Source organism: Centrocercus urophasianus, unplaced genomic scaffold (assembly GCF_019232065.1).
Source record: "Centrocercus urophasianus isolate 14NV4802_14NV808 unplaced genomic scaffold, USGS_Curo_1.0 seq_51, whole genome shotgun sequence".
Lineage (NCBI taxonomy): Eukaryota > Metazoa > Chordata > Aves > Galliformes > Phasianidae > Centrocercus > Centrocercus urophasianus.
The window spans coordinates 27,883-48,866 of NW_024885100.1; the positions used below are offsets into that span (position 1 = coordinate 27,883).

General features: G+C 54.3%; 1 protein-coding gene across 1 annotated transcript; it reads right to left on the reverse strand.

Moving 5' to 3' along the window:
• Positions 1-4,170: 4,170 nt before the first annotated feature.
• TEDC2 (tubulin epsilon and delta complex 2) lies at positions 4,171-20,175 on the reverse strand. The gene is made up of 10 exons (XM_042835334.1): positions 20,069-20,175; positions 11,042-11,137; positions 10,898-10,953; positions 10,107-10,758; positions 8,789-8,842; positions 7,990-8,074; positions 7,557-7,665; positions 7,229-7,330; positions 6,733-6,941; positions 4,171-4,392 (listed from the first exon to the last, which is right to left on the reverse strand). Exons 1-10 carry the CDS (start codon positions 20,173-20,175, stop codon positions 4,246-4,248), a joined length of 1,617 nt encoding a protein of 538 aa, XP_042691268.1. The 3' UTR covers positions 4,171-4,245.
• Positions 20,176-20,984: the final 809 nt, after the last annotated feature.

Below are 20,984 nucleotides of genomic sequence, written 5' to 3' on the forward strand. Positions count from 1 at the left end.
CAGGCCCGTGCGCACCGCTCCCCGCAGTGATCTGCCCGCCCCCCAGCGCTCCGGGCGCTGCTGTCATCCCTTTCCAAGCAGCCCTGTCTCTCACATCAGCCCGGCTTTCCCTCTGCCAGCCGTGTCTCAAGGCACAGGGCTGGAGATGCAGGGGGATGGGAGAGGGCTGGGGGTGCCCCAACACGCTGGTGGGACCCCAATCCTTCCTGGTGATGAGACCAAGCATGTCTGCATGGTGGGACCGCAGGAGATGGGGCCCTAACGCAGCTGGGTGGGGAGCAGCCGGGGGGTGTGACCGAAGGGACAGGAGAAGGATTTGAGGGGTGATTGGGGTGGGGTAAGGAGCATTAGGGCACAGGCAGAGATGGCAGCACACATGGGAAGGGGCATGCTGTCAAGGCTTCAAGACCAGCACTGTCCCTGCCCTTGCTGCTCCCCACTACAGCATCCTGCTCCTCGCTGTAGGACCCAATAATTGAACAAAGGCAAATGGTTGTTTTAAAACTGGGAGCAGTTCCACCTCCTCTCATTTCTTTTGCATATATATATATATATATATATATATATATTTAATTGGTTTTCCTGAAGGAGAAAGGGGAGGAATTAGCTGCTGCAGCAAAAGTAAGAAGCCTGGAGCCATTCCCAGGTCAGAGCTTCCCCCAGCATGTGGGGCCCAGCTGCCTCTGCACCAGGAGGCCAGGGGGAAGTCAGAAGTCGAAAATTCATATTGCAACAAGAATGGACAGAGAGAGAGCTGTGCAGATAGCCCTGTGATGGGGGCAGGATGCAGGGGATCCATTAGATCCCTTCCACCCAGACGTGCTGTGACCCTGCTCAGGATGGGGATGTGAAGGGCAGGAGGTGCATCGGGGCTCCATTCCTGAGCAGTGCCAAACCCCATGCCACTTTGTTGCACTGAGGCAGCAGTTTAGGGGCAGCCTGCTCTGCTCTCCCTGCAGAGTGGGGGCACAGCCACCTCCCTGCTGTGAGCCACGTTTGGGTATGGGCTCTTTTTGTTCACAATGAACTCCCCCAGCATCCCATTCCTGGGGAGGACGGGCTCCTCTGCTTGCATCAGCAGCTCCTTCTGCCACGAACTAAGGGTGTAATTTTTGTTACAGAAATAGAGACTTGTGCATGCCCCCTCCTGCTTCCTACAGAAGGAGAGAAAAGCGCAGCTGGGACCGGTGAGTCACGCTGCAGGAGCCCAATGGAAGGCGACCAGTGTGCACCCATTCCTAGGATGGAAACAGAAGAGAGAAGGGATGAGGAACCCAGGCTCCAAGCAAGACTGATGAGCCCCATTAAAGGAAGCCCGGAGTAAGCAGAGTGGTTGAGCCCTGCTGGATCAGCACATGGGGGAGATGAACTTCTGCTTTCCACAGCAGATCCCAGAGAGCCAAAATAACATGGAGTTCACAAGGAAATACCAAAAGAACACAGGGCCAGGATGCAGGCACCCACACAGCTCCGTTCTGCGCAGCCCACTGCCTTCGCACACGCTGGCGGTGACCCCAACCTCAACGCCTACATTTGGGAGCTAAAACAGCCGTGTACAAGAAAGGCTTTGTAGGTGTAGGAATTATGCCTTATTTTTCCTAAAACTGGAAGGCGGCGGGTCTGAAAACAAGCACAGAGCACCACCTCAGGGCAGAGGTAACCACGGCTCACCTGTTCGGCTGTGCTCAACCCACATCTCATTTCCTGGGTGTGCAGCACAGTGCCTCCAGGTGCGATTTGCAGGAACGGCGCTGCCCACAGCCCCACAATGGGGACGTGGATACAGATCAAAGCCACACAGCAGTGCAGCAAGGCACACACAGGGGCTGCACAAACACAGGAGCTTATGGGAACCACGGCATCCCTACGAGTCTTTGGTTTCCTGCAGGAAATCAGCATCGCATTTGGCTGCCAGGGAATGGTTAAAAGAAAGCAAGAAAGAGTGCAGTTGCCAAAAAAAAGAGGCAACAAAGAGTGAAGAACTATTTAGAACCATTGCCACAGAGGGCCCCAATCACAGCTGCATCATCAGCAGTTGTGCTGTCTGCACGTGCCTCAGGATGGCAGAAGGCACCATGCTGTGGAGTGGGAAACTGCACCGGCAGAGACAGCACGAAGCTTTGGGGAGCCTGAGGAGTATCTTCAGGTCTGTGATCAAGCAGCTCCCATCCCAGTGTGCTCACGGCGTGTGCTGTTCCTGTGCTGGGTGCTCCTGGGGCTCCCTGTCCCACAAAGGCATGAGAGCTGCAGATCCCCATCACCTTGCATAGACACAATGCCTGACAGACTCACCTTAATTAGGCAACAATCGATTTTTCTCAATTACAGGGTGCAAAAAGAAAGTCTTCAGCAATGAAAAACGAGAGGACACATCTTCCTTGGCACTTTTGATGTCACAGAGATAGAATTTCATTGACACGGTGCAGAATAGAAACTCCAATGCCTGTAGGGTGGATTGCTTTGGAGTCAGATGGAGTCATCGCTTAGGGGTTCTGCTCTGTGGGGTGCTGCTTTGTGGGGTGCTGCTTTGTGGGGTGCCACCGAGGCACAGGAGGACTGGTAAGTTCCCAGTGAAACACAGCACTGGCTGCACTGACTCACAGCAAACAGCCAATTCAGGTGTTGCCATCCATCACCTTCAGGAGACACTGAGTATTTCCTGTATTTTTTCTAACACCATCCTCTGGCATCACAAATACAATCTCTAATCTCATCTCTTCTCCCCTCCTCAGTCTGAAGCACCAGCATCATTTCCTCCTGTAACAACAGTGCATTTCTAACACAACGATCTCTCCCCTCTCTGGCTGACATCTGTATACAGAAAACCCTGCCAGGCGTGTAGATAAAATACATCCAGACTCCAAGAACCAATGTTCCTGGGCGGCTGCTGTTACGCATGGCAGAGCTGCCCCTGCTGAACGCTCCTCAGGAACCAAAACACAAAGAACCGAATGCAATGCAATGAAGAAATTAAAGTGATGGTAAAAAGCTGACGTTCACCCAGCACTGGGGTGGGTTTGGGCAGATTCTGAAGGTCAGAAAGGGCCAAACATTTGGAAGTCAGACCACCTTAAGTCCAGCCCTGAAAAAAAAACACAGAAGGAAATAATAATGACCAACGTCAGCATCTCCAAGACTCCTCCAAACAGGAGTTTGGTCCAGCTGCAAGGTATGATGCAAACCCAGCTTTAACAAGAAGTAGAAATGCTGCATCAGTATTCAGTGGCCCTTTGCTGAACGGACTTCAAAATGCTTGCAAGCCAGAAGCACGCCATGTGACTCCAAAGCAGCAGACAGCAGTGCCAGGGGTTTAAGTGAAGACTGAAGGTGCAGGAAGAACTGAAGCAGGCGTTCCTGTGGTGGCAAGGTCAGGATTGCTACAGAACTTGTATTTCCCATAGCTGGGCAGGGCATTGCGTTAAGTCACTCTGAAAGACTGCTTCTACAGCCGCTGCCAGCACAGGTTCAGCAGCAAAGCAAAGGGCTGAGTGCCATCTACCGGGCTGCTCCATCACTCCCTCCTGCTGCGGCTGCACCCCCTGAACACACACAGCCCTGCCCTTCCCTGGCTCAGGCACCATCCCTGATAAGATGATCCAGCAGAAGCATGTCAGCTGCAAGCTAGAGCTGTAAGTCATTACAAAAGAGCATGGCAGGTCACGAAGCTGCCTGTGGATCTGAGCAGCAAGGTGACCCACACGCCAAAGGGGCTGCTCCAGCTGCAGCAGTGCGGGCAGCAGCACGGCTCAGAGCAGTATCTGCAAGCACAGCAGTTCCCAAAGAGGCATTGCTGCATGCAGCCTGGGTGGCTGTGGATGAAAACATCAGAAACACTAACAATAAATAATCAGCATTACTGTAACACTGGTTATGTGCCAATTTATGAACAAAGTTATATGGCAATAGCGGCTCGTTTTCCCTGCATTTTCTCACCCCTGAAAGCTGTGTCCCAACACACTGTGAGCAGTGTAACACATGTTAGGGACAGCTACGTCACCTGAGTACAAGGCCATGGCTGAAGTGGGCAAGAATCTGGAGCAGACAGACCTTGGGAGAACACCCATGAAGAGGCTTCATACACACATACACACCTCCATAATCAGCAAGTCACGACCAACAAGGAACAAACCAAAGCCCAGAAAACCAGTTTCTTTTAGACAGACAAACAGGTAAAGTATCAGAAAGGATTTATTGCTTAAAACCACGTCTGCTTATGTGAATGGCCATAGAGAGGCTCTCACCAGCTCAGTCTGCCAGCTCATCTTGCACCAGCACAGGGAAGCGCCCGCCTCCCTCGCAGAGCTGTGTGTACATCGCCCGGTACAGCTGAGCTGCAGTGGCCCCCGGGCAGGGCCTGGTGTCCAGGACAGGCAGCAGTTCTGTCATGGTGAGCTGCAGGAGTAAAGGAGACACGTCAGAGGAGTGAAGACAGGGTGCTCCTGTGGGAATCCTAGAACTGAAGTGGCTGCATAACAAATGCGGTCTAACAAGAGCACTGTGAGTAACAACATGCTAACTGGCACGGGAAAGCCCTCCTTGGCCAGCCTTCAGGATGGCAGGGTTGCTCATCCCTTGCTCGTGAAGCATGCCAGCAGCCATGCAGTGCTCTGAGCAGTGAGATGACGGGCAGTGCTCCTGTGCTGCGCTGTGCTGCAGGGGAGGACCAGCACTGCGCTGAGCTGCATCCCTGTGAGAAGCTGAGGGCACACATGGGTGAATCATAGAATCCTACAATACCCTGGGTTGCAAAGGAGCACAGTGCTCATCCAGCTCCAACCCCTGCTGTGTGCAGGTCGCCAACCAGCAGCCCAGGCTGCCCAGAGCCACATCCAGCCTGGCCTTGAATGCCTGCAGGGATGGGGCATCCACAGCCTCCTTGGGCAACCTGTGCCAGTGCCTCACCACCCTCTGGGGGAAAAACTTCCTCCTAATATCCAACCTCAACCTCCCCTGCCTCAGTTTAAAACCATTCCCCCTTGTCCTATCACTACCCACCCTCATAAGCAATTAAAGCTGATGCTGGATGTGGAACAGGTGAAGCTGATGTTGATTTGGCAGCTCTGAACCACGCCACTCAGGGCTTACTGACCCACTGCTAAGCACAGCTCTTCTCTTTGACTGCCTGACACCCCGCTCACAGAGCCCAGCTCCCAGTGAGCTCAGCCCACTCTGCAGCAACCTGCTGCCCTGCAGCAGCACAACGGCATCAAGCTCTGAGATGTGACTGACAACTGAAGCACAAATGAAGTCTGTCTCACTGTCAAGGGACAAAAGCAAACCTTTGGTGTGTTGGTCTAGAATGAATGCTCAGAAATTTGGCCAGGGATTTTTTCGGCTGCTACCTGCAAATGAACTCCAAGCAGTCTGCTCATTAGAGCTGCATGCGGCCTACTGTGTGCACTGCTTCTCACAACAGCAGTAGATGATAAGCTCCATGTGATCATCACAGCCCTCCAAGCATGTTCCAGTGGAGGACAGAAAGGAAGACCCAAACATCACAGCATTCTGGGAAGCTGCAGAGGGCTCCTCTCCACAGTTCTCTATAAATCTCCGCAGGAAACAGGAACAGAACATTTGCTAATCTCTGAAAAGAATGAAGATCTGTAGACAAAATGCCACCTGAGGGAAAAACTGGCACAGGTGGGGGAATGTAGCACTCTTAAGAGAAAGCCCCCTCTCTATTCCATCCTCTGATCTGTTCCTGATAAAGAAGAATAAAGGGAAACAGACCTTCACCAAAGATAAGCTAAGAATTAAGAGCACTTGCTATGATTCCTGCTGTTCCTCTTCCTGCAAAGGACAGACTTGGCCCAGGGATAAATAGATCCTTTCCCTGGTTATTTATCCTGCACCAAGTCCATTCACCTCACCTGTCCCAAGAATTTCATGCACCATGCATACTCTGAAGAGAGCTGCTTCAGATACCCAGAGCTCAGCTGGCACACAGCACCTATTTAAATACTCGTGCAGAGGAAATGGGATCCACCAGTGAAGCAAGGGGCTTCAGTCACTGCGATGCTTTGGGCAGATAAAAGCAAAGACCTCACAACCCATAATTCAAGGATACAGCACTAAAATCCCATCTGGAAACAAGCAACACTCCATCTTCAGCCAGGGAGAAAAGCGTGGCATCTTACAAATAACTTCCCTGGGTTATAAAAATTGCATTTCCAAAGCCTGAAATCACTGAGATAGGTTGAAGGGTAGGTCAAAGCCACAGGGCAGACATGGCCTCACAGACCTCTGCACTTTGCTGTCAAGAAGAACTAATGGTCCCATACAGCAAGCACTGAGCTTCTTTCATGTTCTGACAGGCTATAGAAGGAAGGGAAAGTCAAGATCAGCTGCACAGAGGGGTGACACTAAAAGGGAAACAGCGGACAGCACAGAAGTTTGCCAGCTGAAGATGGTCACACGAGAGGATGACAAAGTGGGGGCCCTGATGGGATGGTAAACAGTGGCCAAAGCTGATCTCCAAGCACTACGAACTTCAGCCTGCACTGCCACACTCCAGGACAGTGGCAAGAAAATGTTATCAGAAGAGGGTCAGACACTTCAAGCTGTTGAAAGGGTAGATCTGTTCTTCCACAAAGTCCGTGTGGCACCAACACGACATGGATGTGAGGCATAAGGAAATGCTACTGGGAAAGCTTGCTGTGCCACTGCTCTCTGCTGCTCCACAGCTGCCTTCTTCTCACCCTACCACGGCAGCACTAACCCTTACAGACCCACCTTTTGTAAGGCAATCTCCTGGTGCAGCATAGACACTTGCAGCTTCAAGGCAAACAGATCCCTCAGTTCCTGGAGCCTGGAGTAGCACAGGAGAGGCACAGCCAGCGTGCCTGCGCTGCCACACACCCGAGCCCCAGCAGCATGGGCTGCACAGCAGCCTCCTTGGTCTCCAGTGCAGTCTGGGTGCAGCCTCCTTTGGGACTCCACAGCTGTCAGGATGAAGAATAGGCAGTGACAAGTTAAATCCACATTCACAGAGCTCGGGACCTACTTCAGTCATTACTTTAAAGGAACACGATGATGTTATTCCACTCGGGGCACACTCCTCACACATGGCACAATCAGGACAACTTGACATATGGCACACAGTGTCCCCTCCCCATTCTCTCCACAGCTCCATCACCAGTTGTGAATTGCAGCATCCTACCCACACAGGGCAAACTACTGTTGAGGCACACCTGACGAAAAGCTCCAACCAGCTCCAGCTCCAGCTCACCTGCTCGTAGAAGCTGCAGCTGATGCAAGCACTGGGAGACGGCGCTTTGCAGACTTTCCAAGGTCAGAAGGCTTTCATACTCTCTTTGAAGAGTGGGATGGTCTAGAGGAGAAGCAGAGGAAAACCAGCAGGCATGAGCATGCTGAAACCCACCAGAGACATCAGTTTCAGGAGTGGCCATAGGTTAACAAGCCCTCATGTGGGGCAGAGAGGGCTCCCGTCCATCTTGCGTGGCACATGCCAAGAGCACCAGACACGTGGAACTGGAACCCACTGAAACCACCCCTACTCCACCCTCTGCCCTCCACCCCACTCTTTTCTTTCGTACCTGCAGACTCAGCTTCCACATACAGGCTCAGACGGGAGGGGACATCCTGGAGGGCTTTTAATTCCTCCTCTATCTCCGCAGGGCTGAGTGTCGACATTGGTGAACGAAACTCAAACAAAAGCAGCTTAAGGAACATTTGACAGCAACAGCCCAGCGCACGCACCTCAGCCCAGAGCAGCTGGAACCAGGGGCAGCAGCACAGAGCCCATGAACCAGCACTGCAGGCAGAAGGTGAGGGCAGTGCAGATGTTTACCTCTCAGCCTCCTCTGCCCAGATCACAACTTACACAAATACACAAAAACTGCTCCACAAGGAAGAAAAAACGCTTCCTTGACAGCAGGCTTGAATCCCTGCTATGGAGGCACACCTCCTCCCCATGGACACACACCACAGACTGATAAGAGCTGGGAGGGATGAGCAGAGGAAGGATACAGTGCTCTGGGTCCTCTCCGTGAAACGCATCCTCGCAGCCGCTGCATCGGCACTCGTGTGGCAGAGACGGCACTTCTCCCATGCCCTGAAAAGCCCAGGCGGTCAGGAGGGGTTCAGGTCTGCTCACACCACAAGCGTGCATCAGTGCTTCCAATACAGGCACCTCCTCGCCTTTTTCTTTCCCTGCACGTTTGCTCCTCCACTAAATGCGTGCAAACCCAAGTTTCCATGGGAGGGCACGCACAGGACAGGCTCTCAGCACTGCTGTGATTTCTCTCCCTGGGTGATCTTTAGCACAAAGGTTAGTTTCAACTTGTTACCCAGTGTAAAAGCAACAACGAAGAGCTTTAAGTTGTATCAGAGCTATCAGGATGCTGAAGGGCTCCATTTAGCAGGGAAAATTAAGGGAGCCGATTATTTCCAACTTGCCAAAGGGCAGCTGACAGATTGCTGCCTGATAAATGACTGCTCCCCGCAAAAGGAGCAATTCCTGAGGTCAATGCAAGGAGCCCTGAATGCAATTCATGGCTTAAACTTAGGATCTGACAAATCCCATCATCAGGAGGCAGTGAGAGATGTGCCTGCAGACTGGGGGATGGATGAGAGCACTGGGCTCACCCAAAAAGCAGCTGCCCAGTGGTTAACACCTCTGTTCAGGGCAGCTTATCAGCAGATCTGGCCTCATGCAAGCACAGCAGCAGTGCTACCAGCACAGAGAGCTGTCTAGGCCACCAACAACTTGGTGAAATAACAGCATGGGGTAATCACTGCCAGCCCTCTGTGCAACCCTGGTGCTTACCGGGAGTTCCTGGTGTGGGCTTTCCTGTAGGGCAGGGGCAGCTCCAGCTGGCATCTGCAAAACAGGTTGGCTGCCATTGGAGGTCGGCAGAGCCCCGTCTTCTAATAGAGTAATCTACTTTTTGTCTTAATTAGTTTAGCTGTAACGGAAGACATCAGAAGCCCCAGAAGTTAAACCCAGGTGTTCGTTCCTCTCTACACCCATCACTGAGCAGAGCTGGGGGGAGCTCTGACATCGTGCTGCCAAAAGCCCCAACTCAGGGGGGTAAAGCCACAGCTCTGAGTTGCTGTGCTGCACAGCTGTGCACAGCCCTTCCCACCGTGCCGCTGCACCTGAGCTCCACGAGGATGGGAAAGGCACACTGCAGCTCCCACTGCATGCACAGCAACGAGTCAGGATTCATTCTGCTGTGGGGGTGAGGTGAATACGTGCAAAGTTCCTTTCCCATTCCTTTGTGTGCAAAACCCTCTGCCAACTGAGCTGGCAGTTACAGCGGAGCCTTGTGCAAACTGCAGCCAGTGCTGCAGCCAGGGTGAAAGGAAATAAACACCCAAATCCACGTTCCTGTTCCCACAGCAACAGTCACTCTGTGTCCTGCACCCACCCACCCCAGCACTTGCACTGCAGTCCTTTCCCCTGCACAGACACAGGGGAGCTGAGCTGGGGCTGCTGAGAGCAACATCTCAGTATTACCCAAGCGCAGGACCAGATCTTAATGTCACTGTTTCTCTCAAGCACAGAGCACACAGAAATGAATGCAGAAGTTATGTGAAAAGACAGACTGGTCTGCCACAGTTTTCCTGCCCTCCCACAGGACGTGGCACTAACACCCACTTTGTAAGCCTTCCTGCACCCTACACTCAGGCTAATCCTGATTCTACAGTTACGCAGACAGCATCTTAGAAGTTAAAGGGCATAGTATGAGATCCAGAAAGCAGCACTGGGTATATGCTTTTGTGAGAGAGAGAGAGAGAGAGAGATGATTCATGAATTATTTGTCATTACCTCTGTTTAAATAAATGAAAATAAAGAAAATCAATAAGCTGGCATGAAAAGCGGACTCTGAGGCAAGCTCTACAGAGACAGCTTCCCAAAGCAGTCACGGCAGGCCTGAGAAGTAGCAGAAACCATAATGAAAGGACTTCTGAAGTCCCAGCCATCTGAGAGCAGCTCTCAGCGTGCAGACGCTCACTCAGTAGCCACAAAAGTCTCCAAAGGCCCCTTCCTCCAGCAAAGAAGGTGAAGTTTAGCATAAATCAGGTCATACAGAGCAGCGTTGCAGCTGCGTTTGGCCACGCTGAGCACAGCCAGCACTCACCCCTGCTCCTGCAGCACGGCTGCCCGCGGCGATGCGCTCCCTGCACCAGCTGTGCGCTCCTCTGCTCCGCCGGGCAGCCCGAGGGCAGCACAGCACCTCTGCCCATCACTGAGCTGCTGCCCACACACAGACGCTGAGCTCCCTTCCCCAGCAGGGCCGCCGTGCTGTTGGCTGGGGGCAGAGCTGGCAAAGCCAGCTGTCCTCTGGGGTGCGGCGGAGGCACGGACCGCTGGCCCACGCCTGGCTCTTTGTTTGGGAGCCACAACTTTGGAAGAGCTCTTCCCAGCCCCTGCAGGAGTCCTGCTGACACGTCCTGCCGGGGCTTTCCTTTGTGTTCTTCTCACATCTGGGTCAGTCCTGTACGGCGCTCGCAGCCGGTACGAAGGAGGTTTCTTGGCAGCGGCGGGCTGCTGGCTTCCAGCTCTCACCTCGCGGCTGGGGCAGGCAGCCGCAGGGCCGTCTCCGATGGCCGCAGGCTCCTTCAGCTCTCCCGTATCTCCACCATCAGACTCCCTGCCAGCAGTCTTTGCTCCCGCAGCTCCCCGCGACGCTGGGGGCGTTCCGGAGACGCTTTTTCTGACTCTCAGCGCTTTCTCCAGGGCGGCGTTCAGCAGCTCCAGCTCCTCCAGTTCCCGGGATGAAGGCGCGCTCTCTGCCAGGAGGAGACGGCCCGGCAGACCCCAAACCCGGATCCCCCGTTATTCCTCCACGAGCCAACTCGCTCCCCCAGCTATCCCGGCACGAACCCCCCGCCGGGCCGAGTGACGCCGGCTCGGGACAGGAGCGCTCACCGCGTCCACCGCCGGCTCCCGCCTCCGCTTTCGGCCGCTCATCTCCTCGCCGCTCCCTGCAGGGCACACGCACAGCGGCCCGGCGTTACCACGGCCCGACGTTACCGCACCCAACCTCGGCACCGCGGCGCCGACCGCTCTCACCGCCGCAGCAGATCCCGGCCTCGCTCCGCACTCCGCTCCAACTCCCTCCGCCGTTCCGCGCCTCCGCGTAGCGCCGCCTGCAGCGCCGCCTCCAACCTGCGGGGTCCGAGCGGGGAACGTCAGCCCGCCCCGCTCCGCTCCTCAACGCCCCTCTCCGCTGCTCCCAGCCCCGCGCCCTGCTCCGCTCCGCTCACCGCCCGCCGCATCCCGCGGGCAGCATCCCGCCGAGCACCCGCGCTCCTTCCGGCGCTGCCCGGCACAGCGGCGGCCGCTGGGGGCTCTGGGGGCGGTACCGACTGCGGCCCGCCCCGCTGCGCTGCCCGCCGGGATAGCGGCGGCGGGAGGGGAAAGAAACGCGCCTTAGGGCGGGGGGACGTGTGCCGTTATGGACCGTTGGACGTACGGATAGAAGCCAGCACCGCACCGGGCGGAATTAGCGGCAGAGTGGCGTCGCGGCATTGCACTTCATAGGATCGTAGAATCATAGAACGGCCTGGGTTGAAAAGGACCGCAGTGATCATCTAGTTTCAACCCCCTGCTTTTGTGCAAGGGTCGCCAACCCTGCTGCCCGGAGCCGCATCCGGCCTGAACTGGCTGATAGAGCAATCTTAGGGACAAAAGGGGCGATTTGAAAAGAGAACTCCCCATCCAAAGGACCGACCGACACTGCACAGGAGGGGCGCCAGGTGGCATTAAAAACTGCCAAATAAGGCTGTGTCTGCTGGACAGTCATTGGGGGTGGAAATGACTTTGAGAGTGTCGTGAATATGTAAAACATATGAAAATATGACCTGTTCTCAAACAATTAACCGAGGAAAAGTTTTGGAGGGTTAACCCAATGCTACCCCAGCGCTGCCTGTCAGAATACCTGCCAAGCAATAAAAAGCTTCTGCAGTGAGGTCTCTCCACGTCCATTTCTTCAGTTCAAGATGCAGGGTGTTACTGTGTCGGCTTCTGCTCTGGAAGGCTGAGTTTGTCTGGTTTTGCCATCGCTTTACTCACGGAGGGCTGCATCTGGAGCTTTGTCTTCAATGTGGAGTTCACCTGTGGCCGCTCCATGCAGTGCTCAGTGCTGACACCACAGCTTGGCATCGGTAATGATGCGATCCAGGAAAACAGCATCAGCCTTTATCGGTTCAGTAGCACTGACAGACTGAATCTTTCTGCTCCTGTATGAGCATTAGTGGGACCCACCTGGCACAGACTGCAGTCTTCCAGCATTGCCACCATCATCTCCGATGCATGTTCTCCTCAGTCCTGCTCACGATGCCCTCATTCTCACAGATGAGGCACTCCTCATTTTGTGGTGTGACAGATGTGCACGGCCATCTGGAACGTGCCTTATCCTCACCACTGCTGAAACGCACCACAAACTGCACAGATGGGCTGCCCTTTCTCCTGATGAGGTTTGACACCAGCCTTGGCTGCAGGGTGGAGTTGGACCACCATGGAGGGTCCCTTCAGCACAGCGCCGTGCTGCAAGCTGTGGGAGAACTCCCAGGTTCTCGTTAGGCATCTGCAGGCTGTTCAAATGTAAGCAATTACAGCCATCCATAAGGAGGATCAGACTGCTGTGCTGTAGGGAGACCTGATCTGATCTCAGCAGCTTCTGCATCTCATCTCCACACCTGGAAGCACTGCAGCCAGGCGGCCCCTGTGGCACCAAAGTGTCCAAATGAACCCAGCATGCAGCCACAGCGCTGCAGGGGCCGAGGAAGCCCTCGAGGTTGGTCTGTGCCTGCTGGGAAGAAGGACCGGGGAGCCTTTGTGTGCCAGCAGTGCCACAGACCGTCCCATCCCTTGCCTGCAGTCGTTCAGGGCTGGGTGGCACCGCAGCCCACAGCGCTGGGAGCTGGGAGGGCGGCAGCGCGGTGCTGGCTGAGCCGTGGAGCCGCACTGTGCCGCAAGAGCTGGGCGAGGTGGTAATTAGCAGGTGGAGAGCAGGAGCTTTCTGATAGATGAAAGCTCTGTGCTGGCACATGTAGCTCCAAAGCTGCCCGTGGCAGAGCGCTGCTGCCCTCAGAGCGTGTGCCCCTGTGCTGCTCCGTGCCTTTTGCAGAGCCCTGCAGCCGGGCAGCTGCTGCACAAACACACGGACCTTCCCTGCTGGGTGCTGCCTTTCCAGTGGCTCATCTGACACAATCTAAGGTATCTGTCTCTGACATTTTTTTGCTGATAGCATCTCATGGTAAAGGGGGTAACGAGCAAAAGGTGACGTTCTGTTCATATAGCAGCATGTCGTGGTCCTGTGCCGACCTGACCCTGACTGGCACAGCTGGCACACAGCACATGAATGCCTGGACTGAGAGATGGGATTTTTGACTAACAGAGCATAAGTTGGCATTCTGCTTCATCTTATTGCTTGCTGGGGTAGTGCTGGGTCCTGTGACATAGCACGCACGCTAAATGGCATTGAAACAGGTGCTTAGTACCACTTCAAGATTTATTTCCAAAAGGCAAGTGGGTATAAAGATAAAATAAAATACCTGTGTAATGGAGAAGTGGCAGTTGCTCATAGGCACAGCTCTGCCAGCTGTCACGAAGGCTGCTCCAAAAGTAATGCCTCCTATTCCATTCCATTGGCCCCCAGTGTCAGAGGCAGATGGTGGTGGGATGGCAGTAGGGGCTGAACGTTCCCACCAACACTGTCACATTTTGTTGCTAAGTGACAGACAGCAGCAATGGGGCACTCTGACAGAGCAACGTCTGACATGAAGCACAGGTGTAGGATTGAATTCTTTCATGCAGAAAACGTGGCACTTATTGGCATTCATCAGTGCTTCTGAATGCTGATGGAGGCTGAGCAGTGGCTGTCAGCACAGTGAGGCTGTTGGTGGTGCATCTCAGTGGTGACAGTGATGTGAAAGACATCAATGTTCCACAAGGCCATGCAGATCTGTATTCTTGGTTCACGGCTGGTGAAAATGCACAGCTAATGGCAGTGACTGTTTTGGAAAATAGTGTTTGGTAGCTGAGGATTGCCTCTGTCAAATGGTGTCACTGTGCTCTGTTTGTCAGCTGTAGTTTCCATGAAAATAAATAGGAAGCGTTACTTTTGGAGCAACTGACGTATTTTCAGGACCTGCAATGATGATGTATTTTGCATAGGTGAAATGTGGAGCTACAATGTCAGCATTCATTGCTTATGGTTGACAGGTGCCCAGTGACGTCCTGTGATCTGTCTTCCCTCATTACTGACAGCCCGGCTGTCAGACGCCCAGCAGCTCATCAATAGAGCTGTCCCAAGCCTCGGGTCTCCTGCTGAGTGCCTAAAGCTCTTTGAAAACCCAACCCAGAGCCCATCATGGTCAGATTCCTTAGGGCAGAATTCAAGCAGGCACCACGCTTGGATGAACGCGGGGAAGGGGGAGAAAGTAGGAGACAGAAGCAGAGCAGAGTCCCTCAAAGCAAACTGATTCTTCACCCAGTGCTGGGAAGCCTTAATCCTGATAGACAGAATGATGGTGCAATTCGTCACCATTAAACCTACCCAGTCTTTATTGTGTGACACCAGCTGTGCTCCTCCTGTGTGCTGCCCATAGAGATCACAGCTGTCTGTTGAGCTGACACAGGAAAATCCTCCCTGTGTGTAGGAGGGCAATGTCCTGGATAAACCCATCAGCCAGTGGGGAGATGCCTGAAGGGCTGAGGTAACCCAGAGGCACTCTTCTCTGGGTCCCAAACCATTCTTAAGTTTGCTTAGGGAAGGAGAAATCCTCAAAGCAATTCCAGCATAAGCCTGTGGATGTTGCTGTGTGGCTGCAGAAATGCATAGCCATCCAGAGATCCTATTCAGCCCTCGTCATCTCTTTGGAGCAAATACTCCAGGAAATTGATTCCCAGAGCCTGCACTTCGCTGCAGCCAAAATCCCTGCGGAATTCTCCTGGCTATCAGCAAGATGCAATGGGAAGGGGATGCAAAATGTCCTGGGAAGGCACTGTCTGCAGCTGGAGGGGGAGGACGGCTGCATGCAGCGGGCTCACGGCTCTCTGTCTGCTGTGCATTCCTGTGCAGTTTGGCTCTGGCTCTCAGAAGAGCTGCTTGGCCCTGTGGGTGGAAGGAAGCGAGGCACGGCCTTGTGTTGTGCTGCTGACAGGCTTTGTGGTGCGCTGCAGCATCGTTCCTCTGTCTGGTAGGCACACTTAGTGCTAGCAGTCCCATCAAACCAGGCAGGTGACGGCTGTACCTGTGGGAAGCAGAGGATCGATCCCCTGCCTGGGGAGCAGACGTGGTAAGGACAATCACATTAGCATGTATTCAAAATCCTGGAGCTGAGCTGAGCTCCTGGCTCACACTGAGCAGTCACAGCATCCCTCACAGCTGTTGGAATATGGAGGGTTCTGGTCCCGTTGTGCACTGAGGGACCTGCACACTAAGGGGTCTGTGAGGCCGTTTTACCCTTAAGGCTTCTTGCTTGCTGGTTTACAGCCTGGGAAAGCACAGCCAAATGGAAAACTAAGGGCTGCTTCCTTTTGGTCCTCCTGCATGGGGGAATATGGGGCTGTGGGGCAGGGAGCACCAGCCCGTGGGCCTGAGCTTCTGACACTGAGATGGTAGTGAGCTGCATGGGTCTGAGCCCCACGGGGGATGGAGGGCAGCAAGGGCCACGGGAAATCTTCTCTTGTTTCTCTCAGACCCGCTGGTAAAGTGTAAAACAAATTTATGTTCTCATCTACTGCTGTAGCACTGGTGGGTAAAGGCTAAAACCTTGCTGGCTCTCTGCTTATTAGAAGAAGTTCAAACATGGGGTCTATGTACCTTGGGAGTGAGGCTTGCAGGCAAACACATTTGTTCCCAAATGTTTTCCTTCCAGTTAGAGGAACACCAAGCCTTTCACTTTGGTGAGGTCTGTCTTTTCCCACCTGCAGGTATTTCTGCTAGGATGTGAGTGATGCTCTGCTGTTGTGCTGTGCAGTGCAATGGGGGAATCACAGCTGGGCTCAGCCTGCATGCCCCACAGCCCTAAACAGGGTACAGTGAGAAGGAAGAACCCCCAGGCACCCATACAGCACAACTAACAGAGGCCAATCCATCAGTGTTTGTGCTGTTCTAGTAGCAAATCCAAGACAACGAAGCGAGGGTGTTATAAAATGCTTTTCCTAACTGCTCTTTTATTGTTCTCCCTCTTTAGCTAATCTGGACTTAGAGGAGAAGGGAAATGTTGGCTCTGAGCACTGCCCCTGTCTGTTCTGCACTGTATTGACTGACAGTAGAAGGGGCTGCAGTAATATATTTAGGTTTTAATGAAGCATTCGACATTGTTTCACAATGCAAAGCTGATGAAGACAGGCTGTACGTGAAAGCTAATGACAGAGAAGGTCATCTCAGGTGGGGGGAAGGCATCTTCGGTTTCTCCAAACGCTACTGTCAGATTCAGATGTGATTAATCAGATCAGATTAACATCATCTTTGCTGCCAGTCTCAGACAGGAGCGATCAGCTGCAGGCCATCAGCTGCATAGGTGAGAGCGTTTGATGAGCTGCATCCTGCTCCCCTGGGCTGCAATCACGCTCAAACCGAGCTCTCATTGATTTGCTTTATTCAGTCTCATCTTCCTCATCTGGCATTCAGAAACTACCACCAGTGGAGACTGGAAATCTTCTTTTCATTACTCCCAAACTTGGTTTAGTACACAGGACAGAACTTTTCAGCTAGGAAGATGTCCGAGTTCAACTGCCCGTGTTTCATCCCTAGTGCATTCAGCCCAGACTTTCCCATCAGTCGATTTTGAACTGCTCCAGACACGCAGGCACAGACACATCATCCTAGGAGGGATCTCTGCTCGTTTCTCACACTCGGGTTCTCACTCCATCTGCCAGAATGCATCCTTGCATTCACTGACAGCTCCTCACCCTGTTGGCGAGGCCAGGGTTATCAGGCAGCTCCAGCTCTCATTCCCCCTCAAAAGCTCCATCTGCTCTTTCTGAATGACAAAAGAATGTACATCATTTCCTGAAGAATCTCTGGAAGAAAATACCATTGGTGAGGCCTTGGGTCATCCTGGGAGGGCCAACGCTTCCATCTCATGCCATCCTCCCATTCTCCACCATTCTCAACCATTGTCACACTCCTTTCACATCCATCCCCGCACACCCCGAGACACAAAGGCTCCAATCACCAGTGGAAGCAGTTCTTAGTTCTTAACAGGAGGTCGTATCAGCCTGCAGGTGAAGTTGCTTCAATTTCCCTTTGTACTTGGAAGCAGGCACTGATTAAGAGCCACCAGAGGTGCTGCCTCCCAATCAATGGCTATAGCTTTTGCCAGTAAGCTATTGAAAGTTGGGCCAGCCACCCTTTTGGACAGCCTTCTGATTTCCTCAGGTAATTTGATTGTGCCCAACTCTCTGTGAGACCACAGCAACTTTGAACTGCCGTAGTTTTGATCACATCTAACGAGACGCGCCGCTCCAGCAGGCGCTGCCAGCTCAGCATGGCTCCTGGCTCACAACACACAAACAGGGGCTCCTGGAGCAGAGGGGGCCCTGCATTCAGGTGCAGAAGGCTCAGGGAAAGGCCTTCTGCCTGTCGGGCAGGTGGGGTGCCAGCACTGCATTCCCTTTGCTTGGCCTTTGGTGAAAGGCTCTCCTGAGTTTGTGATCCTGGGTGGCGTTAAACAGCTCTGCTCCATGTTTGAGACAAGGACCAAAGCTGAGCAGCTGCACAGCGATGGCCCCACCAGCCCTGAGCCCATATGCCAGGCTTGGCTGGGCTGTAGGGATGGGAGAGCTACTGTTGGGCTCTGTGCTGGGTTTAAGCCGTGTTTGTGCTGCAGTCCCTGAGACAGCTTAACACTCATAAGCTGTCAGACCTTGCGTTTTTCATCAAACCTGAAACTGATTATTTTAGAAATTACTGTTAATTGCTCTCCCTGACCAAGAAGCACAGCTCTTAGATCAGCTCTTCATGAAGCAGGTGCCATCCATCACTGCATCTTATGTCTGCTCATTAGGAGCTGCCTTCGTTACTGACCCTGCATGTCAGCTGTGCCTGAAGGCCTGGAGCTGGAGCCTCAGCAGCAAGAGGAGGTATGAGACGAGGGTTTTGTAGCTGAGTGCAAAACCCTACGCTGCCAGTTGGTGCAAAGGGTGCTTTGTAATGAAGGTGCAGTCTGGTGAGCAGAAGGTACAGCCCAGAAGTGAAGTGAGTGCATCAAATGGGCTGAGCCTCTGTCAGCATCTCACCTGCAGACCCCGATGGGGGCTGATGTTAGCTGTGGTCTGAAGACCCCCTGGATGGTCTGCCCTGGAGGTGATGTCCCCTCAGAGCCCGTGTCCGTGCAAGGGAAGCTGCTCCCCATCCCCAGCTCAGCTGTACAGGCAGGGCAGGGCTCGGCTTCACACATGTCAGAATTTCCACCAGCGTTGTTATCCTCGCTCCCACATTAGGCAATGATTTATGGCACAGAGAGTGTGTAGACTCTAAGAAAGCAATGTGCTCTGCAGGACTGGTGGCCACAACGCTGCTTTTCTGTTGCAGGGCAATTGCTCTTTATGAGGACCGGGAAACGAGAGACTTTGAGCATTAATACAGATCATTAATTACAGCCTACTGTTTCACAGCTGATTTGGAGCTGCCCGAGCAGAGGTCGAGTCGTTTTGCCCTGCTGTGCAGAGAAGTGATGTAAAGCAGTAGGAGCGGAACGGGGGGCGCGGGTTCTCAGATGCCAGGAACGGCGCGCTGATGGACCATCCCTGCTCGGCTCTGCCAGGGGTGTGGAGCTGAACTGTGGATAAAAGCACAGGCAGTGACCCCAGCTGTGCAGCTGTCCTCATGGAAAGCATGGTGTGAGGAGCAGGTGCCCTGTGGGCTGCAGGCAGTGCAGTGCCAGCCTTGGCACGCTGTGACTGTAGCTCTGCAGGCACCGCAGGGTCAGGATGCACGCTCTGTGCTGTGATTGCAGGCTCAGCCCTTCCCTGGCTTGCATACTTTGTGTCAAGGGTAGAAAATGCTTTCCTTCCTTATTCAGCACAAGCCTCAGGCGTTTTGGCCTGGGAGCTCAGCTCGTCCCACAGCTTCTCTGCCAGATGTGGGCCTGTCGGGAGTTTTTTCTGTTTAATCATACGAAGAAAAATGTTATTTGTGTTTCCCAGCAAACGTTTTCACTGTGCTATATCTCCTTAGTCCTAGAATGTATTGTTTTTCCCCTTGCTGAATGATATGGCTTGCTCTTTTCCAGCCTCTTTTTCCAGCTCTTTTCCAAGTGAATGCTAACACAGCTCCTGGGGCTGCACATGAGCGCGCTTACCTCTGCCTGCTTGTGCAGATCACCAGGCAGAGCCTGTGGCAGGGGCATCGCTGCTGAAATGCAGCTGCAGGGCTGGCAATACAGGCTGTTCGCTCAAATCATCACTGTTGGAACGTTCTCAGGATTTTTCAACTCAGAGGAAGCGTTCTGCAGCCGCACAGAGCAGCAGGTGGTTGTGCAAAAACCAACTGCAGGGCCACGGTGCTCCCCATCCCCTGCCTGCACGTAACACTATTGCACGCAGCACATTCTGGACTGCCTTGAGCACAGAGGTGTGGTGCATGTATCCTCCCACAGCTGTCACCCCTTTCACTTTAAAATACATTTAAACAATAATTTGGAACCATTAAAACATATCCAAAACATTTTGCAAGGCCCAGTGCCCTGCTGCCTGCTGGGGGCCCTACACAAGGTTTGGGGGCAGGCTGCAGGTGAGGGTGGCAGCTTGGATGCGCTATCAACTGCAGCTTCAGCAGCAGTGAAATGGATAGGGAGGGCAAGGGAAGGGGCCGGCACGGGCTGGGGAGGGGAAAACGTGGGGAAAAGCAACAGCCCTCAGCCAGGAGTTTGCTCTGCAGCTTCTCCTAGAGTGGCAAGTTTTGCCGTCCCACCGGGACCTTGGGGCCGGCACGTTGCTGCAGTGCACGCAAGACCTCGAAATTGCAAAACAACTGTGCGTCCTACACGGAGCCCACAGCGTACATCGGCACAGCGGTTCTGCAAATCTTAAAAAGAAAACGTCTGCCTGGGGACTTCGTTTCGTTCTTTGCAGACGTCTCACCGCAGGGGACTTGGGGGTGAGCGCTCAGAGCAGCCTGCAGCCGGGACCGCCTGCAGCTCGGGCCGCACCTGCCCGCTGCCACCGGCACTGCACGGCGGCTGCCGCATTGCGAGCTCTGCTCGGGACTGCGCGCTCCGCTCGTCCGCCGGCACCTCCAGCGCTGGGATGGAAGGAGGGCTTCCAAACGGCTTTCATTGAGCCGAGCCGGGGAGGAAGGGGGGGGAGCTGAGAAAAGGAGGGGCAGCGGAGCAGCGCAATCCCGAAGCACGGTAAGCGCGGCCGCTCCGGCCCCATCCCGTGCCGTCCTCCGGCCGAGCATCCCGGGGCGGGGCTACGGGGTGGCTCCGGAGCTGCCCCCGCCCCGCTTCCTGCCCCGCGCCCACCGGGGCTCCGGCAGCAGCGGCGGCGTGCGGGGCCGGCCGAGCCGCGGGAGGGCGGAGGGACGGCGGAGCAAAGTGAGCGGGGTGGGCGCTGCGGGTCCTGCTGCTCCCGGCCGGCTGTTGCTGCTCCGTCGCTTCTGCTGCTCCCCCGCTCCTTACGCCATCCCGCCGCCCCCGGCTCCGCCGCTTCTGCACCCCGCCGTGGCTCTGGTTGCTCAGGCCCTGCGCTCCAGCAGTCCGCGGTTGCAAAACATCTCCTGGCTTTCCATCACGCTTTCCTCTTCACTCCCTCCCCCCTCCGCCTTTTTTTTTCCCCCCGTCGTCCTACACTTGGAGCGGCTAATTGGATGGCAGAGCAGTGAGTGCAGGAGCACGATTACTTCATGCTCTTGCAATGCGGCGTTGCTGCCGTCCCTCGTGGAAGGGCTGAGCCGTGTGCCGCCCGCTCCGAGCCTGCAAGAAAGGTTTCGTTCTTTGTGCGGCTTCGGAGGGGATCTGTGCTTCTGAATGGGGCTCAGCGGATCCTGCGGTGCTTT